We start from the raw sequence: 20,151 nt of genomic DNA, 5'->3' as shown, positions 1-20,151 counted from the left end.
TGAACTTCTTGCATACCACCCCCCACCCCCTCCCGCACCTCAGGTGATAATGACGTCATCTTTAGTGTCTGAATCAGAGTTCCCTGATCCCATCCCCAACCCTGGTCCTGAGCTCTTATGAGAGTAATGAACACACTTCTGTTGTGTTTGAGCCATTACATTTGAGGAATGTAGCCTATCCTATCTTACACAGAAGAGAAAGGATTGATTGGTGAAGGCTTTGATCACTGAGAAGGGAGGAAATGATTATTTTTTGATGAAAGTGGATTAATTTTGTCAGCTGGACTGGTCTCCTATATTCTTCTCATATGAAAGCTCACCTAACTAGACACCTATTAGGTTTACCCTGACCACAGACGCTAAGACAAAGGAGCTTAATGGCTAATTGGCCACTTTTGACTTTATTAATGGAAGTGATCTCTATGATTTAATTCTAGTCTTATGGATTCCTATCTTATACCCCAGTGGCCTTATGCCAATTTTCTGGGGACTAAATTTCTTCTTTCTGAATCCAGGTTTCTCTTAACTTGGTCTCCTCATCTCTTCTTTAAATAATGGCCTTAGGCCAATTTGCCTGCTGCTTGAATCTGCCTGTGTCACCTGTATTCCTGGCTGATACCACAGTCTGGGTCTTGTACTTGGTTCAGGATTATGCCAAATAAATCATATGCTCTATTTCCCTTACCTTTTCTGTTCTGGCTTCTCTTCCCTCCACTGCTGTACCCTCCTTTTTAGTCCTTCATGTAGCAAAAAGGGTAACCTACCAAATTTGAGCATCTTCTAAATCATATTTGTATTTGTGTTTTTCTCCAACAATTACCACATACTTCTTTTTTTTTTTCAACGTTTTTTTATTTATTTATTTATTTTTTTTTGGGACAGAGAGAGACAGAGCATGAACGGGGGAGGGGCAGAGAGAGAGGGAGACACAGAATCGGAGACAGGCTCCAGGCTCCGAGCCATCAGCCCAGAGCCTGACGCGGGGCTCGAACTCACGGACCGTGAGATCGTGACCTGGCTGAAGTCGGACGCTTAACCGACTGCGCCACCCAGGCGCCCCACCACATACTTCTATGTTATAACTACCAGTATTCATTCAAACTGTAAAAGCTATATTCTCATCTCCCTGGCCTTCCCTAATCCATATACTGTTAAAAATTTCACCAGATGTACTGTCCATTTGTTTTTATTCCTATAATCAAAAGTTAGAATAATTTGTGAGTTTCATTAACCCTTTGTGGAAAGATATTATAGAAGCAAAAATTATTCTTTATTGTAGAAAAGAATTGGTAATATGCACTGAAAAACGCTAAGTGAAGTAATAGGCAGCTGGTAACATTGCAATTAGAGTTGACCCTTAAATAACACAGAGGTTAGGGGCACCACTGCCACCCCCAGCTGAAAGTCCCTATGTAACTTTTGACTCCTCCAAAAACTTAACTACTAATAACCTACTGTTGATTGGAAGACCTTGCCAATAACATAAGCAGGGGATTAACGCACATTTTGTGTATTATATGTATTACATACTGTATTCTTGCAATAAAGTGAGCTAGAGAAAATGTTAAAATCATAAAGAAGAGAATGTACACTTACAGAGCTGTACTGTATTTATTTTTAAAAATTGTGTACGTGGATGTGTGCGGTTCAAACCTGTATTGTTCAAGAGTCAAGTGTACTTTAAAATTTTAAGTATGTGGAACCATTTTAAAATCCAAATATGCAGTTTTTTATATGTTGTAGTCACTTGGGAGGGGTGCCTGAAAATTGAGTGTTCTACATTTTAAGACTCAAGCCACAAATTATTTTTGCCTGCATCCCTACTTAAGAAGATATTCATTTAACCAGAATTTTTACTCTATTAAAATAATAAAATGAAAAATCTCATATGTCTTTTTATTACAACAGCTAAACTTAAGCATTTACCAGCATTAGTTTTAAAGATATGTTTGAACCAACTTTTAAAAAACAGACACCCATAGGGGCACCTGGGTGGCTCATTCGGTTTAGCATCCGGCTTGCCTCAGGTCATGATCTCATGGGTCCTGAGTTTGAGCCACACGTCCAGCTGTATGCTAATAGCTTGGAGCTTGCACCCTTTTTCGGATTCCATGTCTCCCTCTCTCTCTGCCCCTCCCCTGCTTGTGCTCTGTCTCTCTCTCTCTCAAAAATAAAAAAAAAAAAAAACATAAAAAACAAACAAACCAGATACCCATAAATTATGCTATACCTTTCTCACTAAAACTTTAGAGTATCTTTTTTTTTTAATGTTTATTTTTTAGACAGAGAGAGACAGCATGAGCAGGGGAGGGGCAGAGAGAGAGACACAGAATCCGAAGCAAGCTCCAGGCTCTGAGCTGTCAGCACAGAGCCCGACGTGGGGCTCACACCCACAAACCGCGAGATCATGACCTGAGCCGAGGTGGAACGTTCATCTGATTGAGCCACCCAGGCGCCCCTAGAGTATCTTTTATCATCTCTGTCTGGATTCCTAGTTTGGAATCAGAAGCTTCTCTTTTGATTGTGTCCTTGTTTACCACCTGAGCCAGACTCAGTCAGTATTCCTTTGCTAAGGAATCACGTTTTCATCCACAAGCGTATATTTGTTTATTTCCACAATCATCGTTTACCAAGCCTCTTAGATGTGCCAGGCGTTATGTTAAACACTGGTTAAGTCCTTATAAACATAAGAACTACTCTTCCTCTCAAGGAATTCATGGTTAAATGGCAGAGACAGATATGTAAGCAGATCATTGCAACTCAGTAGGAATGGGGGAAAGGAGTGCAAGTACCAGACCAGGGATGTATAAAGAAAATAACTAGGATTTCTTGAAAGTATAGTATTGACTCTCAGGGAACTCTCAACACTCTCACTGTTGTCAGAATTTCAGACATGTTATTACAAGGGATGTGATTAATTAGGACTGATTTGGTGCAGTATCTTAGGAGAGAGGGCATGGCAGCAGAAGTTTTCTGGCAGGTATCCTTTCTGAGAGTCTGAGCTGAAGAATCACATAGACCATTTGATATGGAGCAAAGATTCATCTTCTTGGTAATAGCTGCAAAAGTATCAGGACTCACTTCCAGAGAAATTGAAAAGCTGAACAGGAAGCTGAAGCTAATTGAAAATACTATTGGAGCTGACTAGAGCTCAGAGACTATTATAGTTCCCAGGTACAGAGTGAAATTAGACTCATTCTTGTTTCTATGAACAGGTTAGGACCAGATGTTGGTTACTTATTATTAGCTTTGTTGGTTCCATGAGGTAGTGGCAGTAGACAGCCATGTTGCTAACTAGCAGATCTCTATAGCAGACACGAAAATGAAGCATCAAGGAGACCTGATAAAGTAGCAGTTTAACACCAAGTACTGAGGTGGGGATAAGCATGCATTGTAATCCCAGGGGAACTACTGAAGTATTCAGGAAAAGGTCTCAGGCACAGGTTGGCAGGAACGCAAGTACTGAAAGTGGATATAAGGGATGCGTTCTGATAATAGGAAGGAAATCGGAAGCTCAGTTCTTGGTTCCAGAACAGAAGAGACACCACCATCCAAATCTTCAAGGTACAAATAATATTAATTATATTTAATCTCCAAGAATTTTTTATTAGAACAAATTTTTGAAGTCGATAATTAATGAGCTATATACTTCACAGGTTGATGTGCCCCTTACTGCCTAACAAAAATTATGTTTCAGTCTCCCTGGATCTAAGAGCTTCTTCATTGGGTCTGCTGATAACAGCAGCTATCTTTCACCTGATGTATTCCACCTTACAATAAGCCATTTAAAAGAGGCATCTCCAGGAAAGATGGAACATGGAAACTTTGTGTTAAACTTTATATTGTGTCTACTTTGAAGAAATTATTTCGTAGAAGCAGACCAGTCTGCAGCTCTGTGTATGCTTCTGCTACCCTCCAGCTTCTTGGAGAGGCCATTTCCCTTATAGCCATTATAAACTTGAGGGTTTTCTCTACAATACTCCTTAGCAATGTAAAGGCTATCACTTCCTCAATTTCCCAAATGTGTGTTTTTTAGTTTGACCATCAACCTATGGAAATGAAGAATTTTTCTTAAATGACCATGACTTCTGTAACTCCTGTCAGTGTTTTCCCTGCAGTTCACAGATGGTCTAGTTATACTTTACCACTTTTGAAAGCTTATTTTTTAAGTACATAATATTGGATTGATAATAAAGATTTTCATTTTGGTAATGTTTTTACACCTAATGTTATATAATTCAGGTTTTTTGGTTTTCAGGTTAGTTTTTCCAATCGCCTTAGGTACATTATACTTATGAATGACTTTTTCTGTACTGGGAATTTGTGATGCACAAGTATTATTTACTGAAACAGTACATGTTAATGAAAAATGTTTAGGTTAATTTTAAGCTTTAGGAATTAACTTTAAAAAGATATATTGGATTGAGATAAGCAAAAAAAGGTATTAAAGTAGATCAGCCAGTGAATACACATGTACTTAGCCTGTTCCTTGTAATATCAGGATTATCCATAGATTCACACCAATTGCTACAGGGAAATGGCTGTATTTGTTTTTTTAAATGCTCAGAACATTAACATGATACAAGATCATCATCATTTGTAAGCTAATAAGGCTTCCAAGAGGATTAGTAAACTGGTTTGAATATCATTTTTCCCTTTATTTATTGGTTCTTATTTTTGAATGTTTATAATAGTGATGTTAGAACTTAAAAAGGTTTAGATTTTCTAAACTTTAGAAAATTCAAAAGCAAAGCTGTATATTTTAAAGGTCTGAGAGTTCTATCTCATATTTTGGGAATCTACTAATCTGAATCTGTCCCTTTCCTCTGAGTTTCTAGTAATTCATGGACCGCTGCTCCTTATCAACCTCCTAAACACTACAAAATTTAGTGTGGTTAGAACTGTACCACATTAAAAAAAAGAAAAAAATTACTATATTCTTCGTCTGCGCGGTTAGGTCATTCATTAAGAAAATAGTCTGTTCATAAACTCTGGAGAAAGAAGCACATGGACAGTTGGAAGGTTTGAAAGTGATTAGGCATATATGTATGTAAAACATGATCAAACTAAGATTATTCATATTTGACTCTAAAACAGTTTTAGATTAAGTGATCTTCCAGCTGATTATTTTATAATGAACTCATTTGCATATAGGAGGCACACAAGAAGTATCTATTGAATGAATGAATTTACATTAGCTCATTAGTTGATTTTAAATACTCATCTTGGAAACAAAATTGTTAAAAGATTATATAAATAATAGAGTTTTGTCCAATAACTTTTGAGTTTTTGTTTGAGGATTTCTGTTCATGCTTGTACTTGTCTAGCACATTTAAAATTTTTGTTTGGGGACCCATATTTATGCTTCTGTTTTGGTTTAAGAAAAAAGGTAAAGAAGCAAGAAGACCAGATGATCTCTGGTCATGATGACCATTCTAATCCAAATACATTTATTTCCAGGGAGCATAGGAAAACAGGTAAACACCCATTGCTGATTTCAGGTAGACGATAATGATCAACATCAACAGCAGACATTGCATTTAGTGGCAATTCATTAGAAGCATTCTCTTCAAAACATGGCACAAGATAAGAATGCTTACTATTACTGATAACTGTTCCACATCTTATTTAGAGATGTGGACCTCTCATAATTAAGGCAATGAAAATGACTATAAATATTAAAAAGGAAAAACTACCAACTGTCATTATGATGAAAGAATTTATGATTCTTTACTTAGAAAATCCAAGGAAAAAATTATTAAAATGAAGGAATTTAAAAAGGTAATTGGATACAGGGAAAATATACCAAAGTCAGTAGCTTTCCCATTCATTAGAAATAGCCAGTTGAAAATGTAACAGGAATAAAATGTTCCATTCACAATTCACAGTTACATAGAAACTATAAAATGTACCAAAAATCCACCAAAGGTATTTAAAACTTATATGAAGAAAACTGCGAAACTTTACTGAGAGACATAGTTGAAGACCTGAATAAATAGATCTCTGTCTTCCCAGATGGGAAAAAATCAAGTCTCCTAAGTTATACCAAAATTGAATGTCATCCCCAACAAAATGCTGGAGGTATTATTTAAATAGAACTTGACACATTGATTTCAAAGTTCAGTTAGAGGAGAAAATTGAGTATCAATCACCATGAATATTTTTAAAATATTGATAATAAGATGAAATCTCACTTTACCTAATATCAAAGCATAACTACATGCTATTAAAACATGCTATTAAAACTACATGCTAATTAAAACAGTGTGGCATCTGAGTACGAAGAGACAAGTAAGTCAGTGGAAATGAATAGAGAATATAAAGCCAAGGAAAGGGGGTGCCTGGGTGGCTCAGTTGGTTAAGCGTCCAACTCTTGATCTCAGCTCAGGCCATGATCTCACAGTTTGTGGGTTCAAGTCCCGCCTTCGGCTCTGGGCTAATAACATGAAACCTGCTTGGGTTTCAGTCTCCCTCTCTCTCTGCCCCTCCTCCACTTTCTCTCTCTCTTTCAAAATAAATAAATAATAATACGCTTTTTAAAAAGCCAATGAAAGCATTGATTTCCTGTTTTGTTCTTCATCTCATCGCATTCTTCAGCCAGATGAACCCATTCCTTACAGTTGATGGTAACCAAACTGTTCTAGGATCATTCTAGTATACTGGGTTAACATGGGAAAATTGGTTTTTACTTTTTACCAGTTTATGTTACATTTGAGTAGTGCCAGTATATATTACTACACTATATCATTTATCACACTAAATTGAGAAGAGGCAATGGAGGAAGTAACAAGTCTACAGTAGTAGGAAGCCATTTTAAGCACCCAGGCTCCAGTTATCTCTTTTTTTTTTATTTTATTATTATTTTTTTTTTAGTGTTTATTTATTTTTGAGAGAGAGAGAGAGGCCGACTGCAAGCAGAGGGAGGGGCAGAGAGAGAGGAAGACACAGAATCAGCAGTAGGCTCCGGGCACTGAGTTGTCAGCACAGAGCCCGATGCGGGGTTCCAACCCACAAACCATGAGATCATGACCTGAGCCGAAGTGGGTCGCTTAACCAACTGAGCCACCTAGGTGCCCCTCCAGTTATCTCTTATACATAAATCATGTTCTTCCCTTTTAGGATATATTTTTTTTTGTTTGGGACACAAACCATTCCAAACGCCTTCCCAGTTCTTCTTTTAAGGTGGTGGTAAATAAACCTGAAGTCACCACCTTATGCCATTATCAAAACGATGGGTACACGGGGCGCCTGGGTGGCGCAGTCGGTTAAGCGTCCGACTTCAGCCAGGTCACGATCTCGCGGTCCGTGAGTTTGAGCCCCGCATCAGGCTCTGGGCTGATGGCTCAGAGCCTGGAGCCTGTTTCCGATTCTGTGTCTCCCTCTCTCTCTGCCCCTCCCCCGTTCATGCTCTCTCTCTCTGTCCCAAAAATAAATAAACGTTGAAGAAAAAATTAAAAAAAAAAAACAAAACGATGGGTACTATTATTGCTAAGGCAACAGTGGGTAGAATTCATACAGTGGAGTTTTTGTTGTTGTTTCAAAAATTTATTTAAATTCTGGTTAGTTAACATATAGTGTGATATTAGTTTCAGGAGTAGAATTTAGTGACTAATAACTTGCATATAACACCCAGTGCTCATCACAACAAGTGTCCTTCTTAATGCCCATCACCCCTTAAACCCATCCTCCCGCCCATCTCCCCTACAGTAACCCTCAATTTATTCTCTATAGTTTAGAGTGTTAGAGGGCACTTGGGTGGCTCAGTGGGTTGAGTGCCCAACTCTTGATTTCAGCTCAGGTCGTGATCCCAGGGTTGTGGGATCGAGCCCTGTGTTGGGCTCTGCCCTAGGCATGGAGCCTGCTTAAGATTCTCCCCCTGCCTCTCTCTCTGCCCCTTCCTCTCCCATTTGTGCATTCTCACTCTCTCGCTCACTGTCTCAAAACAAAAAAAGAAAAAAAGATAAAGTCTGTCTTATGGTCTGCCTCTCTTTTTTCCCCCTGTTCATCTGTTTTATTTCCATATATGAGTGAAATCATGACATTTGTTTTTCTTTGGCTGACTTATTTTGCTTAGCATAATACACTCCAGCTCCATCCATGTCATTGCAAATGGCAAGATTTTATTCTTCTTGATGGCTGAGTAAGATTCCAGTGTGTGTGTGTATGTGTGTGTGTACACCACAACTTCTTTATCCATTCATTAGTCAATGGACATTTGAACTCTTTCCATAATTTGGCTATTGTTGATAATGCTGTTATAAATATCAGGGGACAGGTATCCTTTTGAACCAGTATTTTTGTATCCTTCAGGCAAAAACCTAGTAGTGCAATTGCTGGATCATAAGGTAGTACCGTTTTTTTTTTTTTTAATTTTTTGAGGAACTGCCATACTCTTTTCCAGAGTGGAAGCAACCAGTTTGCATTCTCACCAACATTGTAAGAGGGTTCCCCTTTCTCTGCATCCTCACCAACATCTGTTGTTTCCTGTGTTGTTAATTTAGTCATTTTGACAGGTGTGAGGTGGTATCTCATTGTGGTTTTGATTTGTATTTTTCTGATGATGAGTGATGTTGAGTATCTTTTCATGTGTCTGTAAGTCACCTGGATGTCTTCTTTAAAAAAATGTCTATTCATGTCTTCTGTCCATTTCTTAACTGGATTATTTGTTTATTGAGTATTGAGTTTGCTAAGTTCTTTATAGAACTTGGATACTAACCCTTTAACAGATATGTCATTTGCAAATATCTTCTTCCATTCCAAAGGTTGCCTTTTAGTTTTGTTTCCTTTGCTGTTCAGAAGCTTTTTATCCTGATAAAATCCGAGTAGTTCATTTTTGCTTTTGTTTCCCTTGCCTCTGGATCTAGTAAGAAATTGCTCCAGCTGATGTCACATTTAGGTCTTTCATCCATTTTGAATTGATTTTTGTGTATGGTGTAAGAAGGTGGTCCAGTTTAATTCTTTTTTGCATGTTGCGGTCCAGTTTTCCCAACACCATTTGTTAAAGAGACTGTCTTTCCCATTGGATATTCTTTCCTGCTTTGTTGTAGATTAGATGCCCATATAGTTTTGAGTCCATTTCTGGGTTTTCTGTTCTATTTCATTGATCTATGTGTCTGTTTTTGTGCCAGTACCATACTGTTTTGATTACTACAGCTTTGTAATATAACTTGAAGTCTGGAATTGTGATACCTCCAGCTTTGCTTTTCTTTTTCAAGATTGCTTTGACTATTTAGAGTCTTTTGTGGTTCTGTGCAAATTTTAGGATTGTTCGTTCTAGCTCTGTGAGAAATGTTGCTGGTATTTTGATAGGAATTTCATTAAGTATGTAAATTGCTTTGGAAAGCATAGACATTTTAATAATACTTGTTCTTCCAATTCATGAGCATGCAATGTTTTTCCTTTTGTTTGTGCCATCTTCAATTTGTTTCATACAGTGGAGTTTGAATGAAAACCTTAAACTCTTCTTGGTCAGATTTCTTTTGATACCATTACTCAGGTGGTTAAAGGATTCAAACTGTGTTTTCTCTTTCTATCAGTAAAGGATGGATTAGAGGCAAAAATCACAGGTAGGGCATTACTGTAAAATTTTAGAGAAGTAGTGAGTGCTTAAACAAAAATGGTGGCAGGGGTGGATGTGAGAAATTAGAGGGAGAACAATAGGTTTTGTTGATTGATTGTTAGTAGAAATTGAGGAGAGGGAGGAGTTCTTAGCATTAGGGCATGGAAGGTGGATCCCATTCCCAGCTGCAATGGTCCAGCAGGTTTGGTGTCCTGGGACCAGTCACAGCCGCTTAGGGAGGAAAGTTTGATGAGAAAACAAGGTACATCATGAGCAGTAATGGCAACAGCAGGTAAGGGCAGAAGTCACAGATCAAGTCCATATTAGGTCATAATGAATAAAGATGCTAGAGGCAAAAATTGTGGTTCAGAGTGTTAGACTGAGGCATGACTTCAGATTGTGGTGTGGAAACCATGAGAGCTCCACACTGAGGGGACCTTCAGGAAATTCATTGGAAATGGGTCTTGGTTGATTATGGCCAATTAGGTCCAAGAAATAGCCTATCAAGAAGAAAGCAGGAGAGTAAACTGTGGTCACAGACAAGATTGATTTCCCTGTGCTAAGAGGAAGAACCCCCTGGGATATATGTGTAGAAAAGGACCTAAGATGTTAAACTGATCGCTGAGGAGTATTGAAGGAGATTATTGCCCATTATTGACATTAAGTTGTTCATTGTCTCACTTCTCACCCATGGAAGTGCCGAAACAATTTCACAATACCTGTGGATCACCTGAGTGTTATTAATACATCGCTGAGCCAACTTGTCTCTGGTACTGAGTTGCTTTATTCTTCTAAAGCATCATTTTTATGTCATTGCTCTATGTAAGAAGATTCTATGTAAGAATCTTCTAAAGCCATGTTGTCTATCATTTTAAATTCCAGTGCTTTAGTCTGGCATTCAGAAATCATTTTTCCATGAATGCAAATCCTCTGTTCCAAGGAGGTTATTACCATTTTCAAATATGCTGTGTAGACCTAGAGTGTTCATATCTCTTCCTGACATTAAAATTCATATTTTTTTCTTCCTGAAGCCCTCTTATTAACCTCAACCTTTACAATGCTTTATTTCTGTTTACTCTAACTGGATTCACTCCTTGCTTCCATGTTTGTACCTTTTGTCTCTCCAACTAGTATTTTTCCCCCCCGTGTAGGTCATATATTTCTTAAAGGCAGAGACTATATAGTCTTATCTTTTATACATACCATTAAAAAGTAGGGAGTGAACCTTTCTTTTAGTTTTTATTTGACTACTTGTACAATGTTTTTAAAAATCTTAGTGTTCAGAATAGTGGAAAAATATTAGTCATTTGCCTGGCTTTTCATTTAATAAAGCATGACTTAGAAATATAAAATGTAGTCTCCTTGTTGAAAGTTTTTATGAATTGTTTTGATGCGACTTCTCAAGATATTAGATACTTCAATAACTTTAATAGTCTATACACAATCGGCATTATGACTTAGTAGACATAGAAGAGACAATAAAGAGAATAAGCTTGCCCTCTTAAATAAGAATTTCTTATGAAATGTGTAAAAATGTTATTTTTGTATTTTTGATAATCATGTAAATTGCTGTTAACTCCATAGAGGCAGAGTGAAAATATGTATGAAAAGGTTTTGTTTGACCAACCAAATCCACTCATAGGAATTTACCTCAACTCTTTGTAGATGTATTTAAATATATATATTCTAGGCTGGTCATTATAACATTGTTTTATAATAGTAAAATACTGTGAATCACTTAAATATTCAACCATGTGCAATGCATTAATTGTGCTATGCTACATTCACTATGAGATATTATACAACTACTAAAAAATAGTCTAGTAGAGTAGTGACATGGGAAAACAGTCTTGATATATTAGTAAGTTAAAAATAACAGATAACTGAACAGTATAGTGTAATCCCATTTTTTGCCAAAAAAGAAAAAAAATCTATGTATCTGTAAATGTTTAAAATTCTGTCTTCTAAATTGTATACAATAACTATGCATCACTTTTGTAATCAGGAAAAAAACCTATTAAAAATAGATTTGCTGTAATTCAGAGAGAAAATAAATAACAGTGATAAAGATAAAATTATTTATCTATGAGGACTGGTCTTGCAATTAAGGAAGACAAAAGAGACTTCCTTCCCCCCCCCCCTTCTAATTCTGTAAAATCTTAACCTTAGGTTGAGTTCAGAATGATCATTGGTGGTAATTGTACTGTGGTGATCTAGAGTTACCAACTTCAGATCTAATCTAAGCACTGCCACTAAGTAGTTTCCTTAGGGGTAGCCCTGAATAGCGTTCCGGGTTTCACTTTCTCATTTTATTTTATTTTTTAAAATATTTTTTAACGTTAATTCATTTTGAGAGAAAGAGAAAGTATGTGCATGAGAGCAGGGAAGGGGCCGAGAGAGGGAGAGAGAGAATCCCAAGCAGGCTCCATGCTGTCAGCCCAGAACACCACGTGGGGTCAGTCTCACAAACTCTGAGATCATGACCTGAGCCCAAATCAAGAGCGGATGTTCAACCTATTGAGGCACCTAGGTGCCCCTACCTTTTTTTTTTTTTAGAAAATCGATAGATTCTAGCAAATAGACTTCTAATTAGATAAATAATGCTACATAGAGAACAACACATAGCAGGCGTTCAGCAAGAGTTAGTGTTCTTCTAAAGAAACTACTAGCTCAGAGATCTAATGTTCTCTGAAAGTATAACTTAAATAAATCACAGGTCCTTCAAAGTGTCAGTTCAGAATTTTCAGGGCCTTAATGATATTTATTGTAGGATCTTTCACACATTAATTCATTTTATTCGTATGGGTAACTTATTTATAAAATGATTTAGTTCTCCAGAAGACAGTATTTTCACACTTTTTCATTTACTCTGTTGATTCACTTTCAACATAATTAAAAGCATTTAGCTTCTAAAAGATGTTATTTCCCACAGTCCAAATTTATCTGCTTTCTTTAGGTTGCTATCAGCAGAACAGACATTGAAGACTTAGACCTCTATGCTACATCTCGGGAAAGAAGATTTCGTTTGTTTGCTTCTATAGAATGTGAAGGGCAGTTATTCATGACTCCATATGACTTTATTTTGGCTGTTACAACAGATGAGCCCAAATGTAAGTATATTTTCTGAATTCTCTTAATCATTTTATAAGATTTTTTTCTTATCTCTAGTTTGTAAAAGGGTAGAACAGTATAAGTTTTCAGAACAACTAACCCAAGTAATGTGGTATTTCAAAAGACGTGATGCTGTGCAATCTTACTAGACTAATATTTCTTATAAACTCTTACTGGCATCTCTTTCCTTTTCACAAACTTTTATTTTCTTTTTCTCAGTTCATCAAACTTAAAAACACCTTACTCTTCATATTTTTTTAAGTTTATTTATTTATTTATTTATTTTGAGAGAGAGAGAGAGAGAGAGAGAGAGAGAGAAAGAGAAAGAGAGAGTTCCAGCGGTACAGAGGCAGAGAGAGGGGGAGAAAGAGAATCCCAAGCAGGCTCTGCACTGTCAGCGCAGAGCCTGACTTGGGGCCCAAACTCAGGAACCGTGAGATCATGACCTGAGCCAGAGAGTTGGACACTTCACTGACTGAGCCACCCAGGAGCCGCATATAATAGGTTTATATTCTCCCTATTCAGTTCTTATATCTAGCATGAACAGAGTAATTCAGAGGACTGGATTTGAAGCTAGACCTAGGCCAAGAATTCTACCTGTACCTCTTCTGTATTTGTCACGGCTCCTACACTGTAAATATAGACTAATTGTTACTCATCTTTCCATATGTTAAGAGCAATGGTTCTCAACCTCTTTGGCATTATGTACATTCTTGCAAATTTGATCAGTGTCTGATTAATAGAAGACAGCTATATTCTCACCTCCTTTTTTTATTTGGTACATTGCAGTGTGTTGTTTTTCACGAAGTATATTAAGAAAATCTGCCTCACAGATAAGTAGGCAAAGGGAAGAGCATTTTAATAACTTTTTCAGATATTTGTAAATATTCTTCTTGGTTATTCTATCAACACTTGGCTAGTGGTAGTGTCTTAAAGTTTTGTTGCAATGTGGAATTTGAAACTTTTGACATCTGTTATGTTAAAATCCAGTGGTTTATATTGTGCTTTGAATGGATCTTTTACCCTTATAATCTTGTAACATCAAATGGAAGATACTGGTTCACTAAGTTATGCAGATCTTCTAAATGTTGACATATTTATTATACAATTTTTGAAAAAATCACATTCATGGATATTATCATAAAAATCTTTACATATTGGAAAGCTCATGGTGGTATATACACGTTTTCCCAAATTCTGATTTTCACTTGAAAGCTCAAATGTTTTGACTGGCAACAAATATTGTTGGTGGTTATCCTGAAGTGATAGCTGACTGTTCATTTGTAAGAGAAAGCCTGCCAAATACCGAAGTCCAAATAACCATAATTTATCTGTCATTTGTTCTTTCAAGTAAAAATGTGTTCCATGAAAAAAGGTTCAGTTCGCAACTCACAGAGTCACAGTGCTTGTTCTCAAGACAACCACAGTACTTTGGAATACAACAGAAGTGCTTTATGCACACTTCCCATTTCATCTCACAGCATGTTATCGCATGTATGTAAAGACACCTATCAAATGCCAGGTATTGCACTAGGCACTGGAGATAAAATGGTGAGGGGAACAAAAAAATAAATAAATGCCCTCCACCCTCATGATGCTTACAGTCTGGTAGAAGGAATCAGTGCTGATCAGTGAACTAGACAAATCAACAGCAAATTGTATCCGTGTTCAGTGCCATGAAAGAAAGATACTCGAGGCTGTGAGAGTATATTTTTGAGAAGTAATGTAGTCGAGTAGCTCAGGGAAATCTTCCCTGGGCAAATAAATATCAACGTGAAATACGAATTGTGAGTAAGAGTTAACTAGGCAAGTAGGATGCTGAGAGTAGACAGTTTCAGCCAAAGAAACAGCATGGATCAAGACGCCATGACAAGAGGGAATGTGATACACGGGAGGGGAAACCGATCTGGGCGGCTGCAGGGCAAGGAGCAGGGAAGGATATGGTACAAGGTGCGACTGGGGGTGTGGGGTGGTGCCAAAGCTTTGAGCCTGGAAACTTATATTAAATTTCTGTTTTTATCCCAAAAGTAATGGAAAATCATGGCAGTAGTTTAAGCTGCAGAAGAATTTGGTATGTTAAAAAAGAATTCAACTGACTACATTTTAAAGACCTTTTTGTCTTTATTCATTGATTCATTAGTCAGGCAGCATCCCATCTAGCAGACAGAACGGAGCTCCAAGGAGCTGTACAAAAGACATATAGGCAGAAAGGAACAGGAATAGGGATGTCATACCAGGCAAAAATGTGGGTTGATTATCGCAAGGTTACTCCCCTTTAAAGGATGGCAGGGGTCTGTCAAGCAGATTACCTAACTAGTGCTGATTGACTGATTTAAGATTCCATTTCTGGCAGAGCAGAAACTGTAATTAAGTTAAGTTTTGGCTTGGTGACATGGGTCTTTGCATAAGCAACTCTGTTGGACCTATTGCCTTGTTTTTAACAGGTACATACCATAATTAGATTGTGTTTTGAAAAGATTTTTCAGAGTGGAGATAGATTGGAGAGGGCCAGGGTGAGCGTGAGCAGATCAGAGAGGAGACTCTTGTCCAGGCTTGAAAAGCTTCTAATGATGGTAGCAATGGTGATGATGGACTAATGAGTACTAAAAATTTCTGGCTGGTTTAACTGTATGGATGACAGTAGGGACCAGGTTTGAAGGGAAAAATTAAACTTCAGCTGTGGACATGATGGATTTAAGATGCCTTAGACATCTAAAGAGGAGATATTGAAGACACAGTTGTGTCTGTCTTTTGATCATTCATTTCAATTCTTTGAAAAGCAGTGTACTAAAGAATCAGTTGTTTGATAATCTACTTGAAACTGCCAAACAAATGCCTGAAGTTATATTAGAACAAATTATAGCCATTTGTTTTTTCTTCAGAGACAGGGATGTGACAAAATCTTCACATGAAATCATCAAGTTCTAATATACAGCATGGTAAACATAATTGATTAATACCATATTGTGTAATCATAAAAATTTCTAAGAAAGTAAATCTTAAGCATTCTCAGCAGTAACCAAAAAAGTAACTCTATGAGGTGAAAAAAAAATTGTAAAAGTTCAAAAAAATTAAATCCTAAATAATTTGGCAAATTGGCTACTTTGCAAATTAGCTTTTAATCAATTAATTTTTGATACTTTATATTATTTCCAGTGGAGATGAGGGGAGAGGGCTGGGTAGAGTATATATTTAGGGTTCATCTGTACGTGGTTATTAATGCAGTATGTATGGATGAGATTGCCTAAGAGGCAGTGTAGTAGGAGAATACAGAGGACAAGGACTAATTCTTGAGGAATTCCTAGACTTTAAATGGTGAAGGTACAAAGGCTTGGAAGATGAGTCTCAAAAGGACACCTAGGAGTATCCAGAGACATGGGAAGAAAGTCAGGAGTATGGAGGCATAAAGGCCCAGAAACACGAACAGAATGGTCAAATGAGACATCAAGTTAGATGAGGGCAGAAAAATGTCCACCAGATTTAGTAATTTGAAGGTGATTGATGATTTTTAAAATGATGTTTCAGTGTAATGATTAGGGCAAAGACCAGATAGCAAGAGTAGAAGATGAAGAGATGAAGACAGGCAGTATAAAGGACTCTTTCAAGATGTTTGGCTGTGAAGTAGAAAGGAAAGGAAAGATCATAGTTGAAGTAGAGACTTTTACCCTGCAATATTTTGCCAGGAGACGCTGAGGATAGCACTACAGGAGAGGAACAAATATCTGAGATGATGAGAGTCAGCGGTAGTCCACTTTGGGAATATGTAAGGTAGTAGCCAGAGAGAAGGCTATAGATTAAGTAGGACTCTTTTTGAGGAATTTGAAGGCTGTGGTAGGAATTAGAACTCTCTGTGTTCCTTTAGCCACTCTTTCTTCCCTCCCTTCTGGAAATATTTATTGAGAACTTACCATATGCCAGATACCATATTTTGCCTTGGAATTGGTTGATACTTTTGTCCTCTTAAAATATTTCAAGCTTCATAAATGTAGAGACTGTACATAGAAAAGACCCTTATACAAAAATATATATGTGTTCTGTACTTTTTTGTTTAATTGATGTCATACAATGTGGATTTTTTTAAGTTAGCATATATTTGATAAAACTATTAATGTATTTTTTAAATATCAAATGGCATTTGTGCATCAAATTCTATAATTTTTGTCAAACACATATTTTTTTAAGTTTATTTATTTTGAGAGAGAGAGACAGAGAGATTGAGAGCACAAATTGAGGAGGAACAGAGAGAGAGGGGGAGACACAGAATCTGAAACAGGCTCCAGGCTCTGAGCTGTCAGCGCAGAGCCCAACACGGGGCTCGAACCCACCAACTACAAGATTATGACCTGAGCCAAAGTCAGACACTTAACCAACTGAGCCACCCAGGTGCCCTCAAACTGGAACTTTTAAAATATATGGGGCGCCTGGGTGGCGCAGTCGGTTAAGCGTCCGACTTTAGCCAGGTCACGATCTCGCGGTCCGTGAGTTCGAGCCCCGCGTCAGGCTCTGGGCTGATGGCTCAGAGCCTGGAGCCTGTTTCCCATTCTGTGTCTCCCTCTCTCTCTGCCCCTCCCCCGTTCATGCTCTGTCTCTCTCTGTCCCAAAAATAAATAAATGTTGAAAAAAAAAATTAAAAAAAAAATATATAGTTAAGAACAGTCACTAAAGATCAAGATATTTGTAAAAACTTTTTTTAAAGTGTAGGGTTATAAAACGAAATATTTGCCTCAGAAGAGAAAATAGGTTTCACAGACTGAATATTATTAAATCATATATATACGATTTATATATATGTATACATACATATACATATATATACACATATATGTATATATATGTATATATACGTATATATATATACATATATGTGTATATATATGTATATGTATATATATATATATAGGCATATTGAGATGAGACAGACTTGTATTTAAATGTTTATTTATTTATTAGACTTGTATTAAAATTTTTTAAATGTTTATTTTTGAGAGAGAAAGTGTGAGCGGGCGAGGGGTAGAGAGAGGGGGAGACACAGAATCCAAAGCAGGCTCCAGGCTCTGAGCTGTCAGCACAGAGCCTGAAGTGGGGCTCCAACTCAAGAACCAGAGATCATGACCTGAGCTGAAGTCAGATGCTTAACCGACTGAGCCACCCAGGCACCCCTGGACAGACTTGTATTTAAACCTTAGCATTCAGTTTCTAGCTTTGAAAACTTTGTTATTCAATCTTTAGTCTCATCATTTATAAAAATAAAAATAATAGCAACTTCACAAGGTTTTTGAGGATTGAGTGATATTGGTTGTGTTCAGTATAGTACCAGACACAGTAAGCACTTAATAAATGTTGGTAGCTGTTATTGTCATTGTCACCATCATTGTCATTGTTTGAATCTATAATCATAATTAAAAACAAATCTTTGATACAATTTTATGGTGACACCAACACGAATAAAAGGGGTATGCTGTGTGAACATTTGCTTAATAGTTATAGTTTAAATAAATGTTAATTGAGATATACATTTGATTGCTGATCATAGCTTTGTGTGTGAAATCTAGAAAATTTCTTATTTTACCTACCTAAATAGAACCTAAAAGGTAAATTTCCCTTCTGGAACTAAAGTAGGTAATTGATTACTTTCACATAGTATTATTTTAATTTTAGTTTTAGAAAATATATTGTTAAAAATTTTCAAATATACATAAAAGTATTAAAAATTTAATGAACATCAACCTATAGCTGAAGAAATAACATACATCTATTAGAGTTGAAGTCGCTCTTCACCCAAGTTATATTTATATATGTAGTAACTTAATACGAAATAAGGAATTCCGAAAATCAGAAAATCCTTTGAAGAACAATCTTAATGGCTCTTTAGTCTTTATAAAAAAAAAAAGCTAATAATACTGAGCATGGTAACACATCCGGCAGAATGAATATGTCTTTTGTGAATAATGTACCCTGGAAATCTCATAAACCCTACAGAGCTCGAGTGTGTCACTTCCTCTTCTGATAAATAGCTTCTGAACATTGCATAAGAGCGTGTGCATGTACTTTTGTACCATTTATTTTTCTTCTGTTCTCATTGCCATATTTCAATAGCAACAGAATAATAAATATTATTTACAATGTTCTGTTCATTATGGAAAGGAAGATATCTTTATGAAATAGGTGTATTATAGTTAAGGTTAAATGCTGAATTCTTCTTTGTAAATTTGTGATTTTAATCTTTTGGTTACATGTTTGTATAAACTATCTTAGGTAAAGAAAGGATGTTGTTGCTACATAGAGAAGAAATCTATCTCCATAAAAATCAGCTTGCTAAATTTTAGAATATATTTCTATCCTTCCAATCTTAAAATGACTTAAAAGAAGAGAAAGGTACATGGCAAAAACTGCCTATCTCATAATCTTCACTTTGATATACTGTTTATAATAATTGTGGTTAATTATAAAGAAATAGCCACATTGCCATGTAGAATAATTATTGGTTGTCATTATTGTAATGTAGCTGAAATAATTAATATTTACCAGTTCCTAATGCAGCTGTGTTATAGGACTTAATCACATAGAAACCTGGAGATAATTCTTAGGCAGGCATTCACAGTTTTCAAATCTGAGTAAAGGAAATAATAATGTTGACTGTCCATTTATTCCAATATTATAAGACTTATAGTGTTTTATATCTTCAAGGGTGTGAGGAGGAATCAGTAGGTAGTAGTACCTACTTTATTTCCTACTTTAGTAGGAATCAGTAGTGATTCTAGGTATTTTATTCGACTATAACACTCTTGTTCCAGAAATGAATCTTAAATATAGGGAAAAATGGAAAACAGGATGAGGGTCTCCCTCTCACATTACCTGCTCTCTCCTTCCTCTCTTTTTCTCATTGCCCCCATTCTTCCACTCCACCCTAGAGAGACCAGGCATTTGAATCATACCCAGAGATACTAGCACAGCAGAGATCATGGGTAGTGAAATTATAAATTCTCTGTGTTAATATTTTTATTCTAGTATGAATATTTAACAAATATCAGTATTTGTGTTGTAAGCCTAAAAGATTTTTTAACATGGATTAAGTTAACTTTATAAATCCAGAAACCCCCAAAGTAAGATAATGATTATGGAAAATGTTTACTACCCCACTGACATTATTTATTATACCTAGTTTATAGTACATGAAACAAATACGTAACATAAATAAACCATATCTTGGATCTACATCTTGAAGTTAAAAAAACATTGCCTGTTAGATATAAAGTCTGGTGTTATGAGTTATGGCTGTAGATTGGTTACTGAATTTGGATATACATTGCATGAAATATTTATTATCTAATTCTTTTATATTTATTACAGTTGCTAAGACGTGGAAGTCACTTACCAAACAGGTAGGTTAAAGCTCTTGGTGTCATATACATGCACACTATGTATATGCATACCCACTTTGGAAAATTGTTTGGCGTTATCTTCTAACACTAAAGATACAC

The 20,151-nt window shown here is 36.4% G+C and overlaps 1 protein-coding gene across 5 annotated transcripts in view; it reads left to right on the top strand.

The window, feature by feature from the left end:
• The window catches only part of MICU3 (mitochondrial calcium uptake 3), a 112,846-nt gene that overhangs the window by 38,580 nt on the left and 54,115 nt on the right, over positions 1-20,151 (top strand). For all 5 annotated transcript variants that reach the window (XR_015249648.1, XM_086702863.1, XM_086702862.1 and 2 more), the window contains exons 2-3: positions 12,516-12,669; positions 20,021-20,052. Coding sequence is in view for 4 of the 5 variants with exons in the window: in XM_086702863.1 (XP_086558989.1) it covers positions 12,516-12,669; positions 20,021-20,052 (186 nt within the window). In the remaining variant the exon portion in view is untranslated. The remainder of the gene's footprint in view (positions 1-12,515; positions 12,670-20,020; positions 20,053-20,151) is intronic.

The sequence above is a fragment of the Puma concolor genome, chromosome B1, assembly GCF_028749965.1.
Source record: "Puma concolor isolate L17-30 chromosome B1, mPumCon1.1.hap2, whole genome shotgun sequence".
NCBI classification, from domain to species: domain Eukaryota; kingdom Metazoa; phylum Chordata; class Mammalia; order Carnivora; family Felidae; genus Puma; species Puma concolor.
The sequence above is the reverse complement of the archived record's forward strand: the minus strand, read 5'-3'. Positions and strand labels throughout refer to the sequence as shown.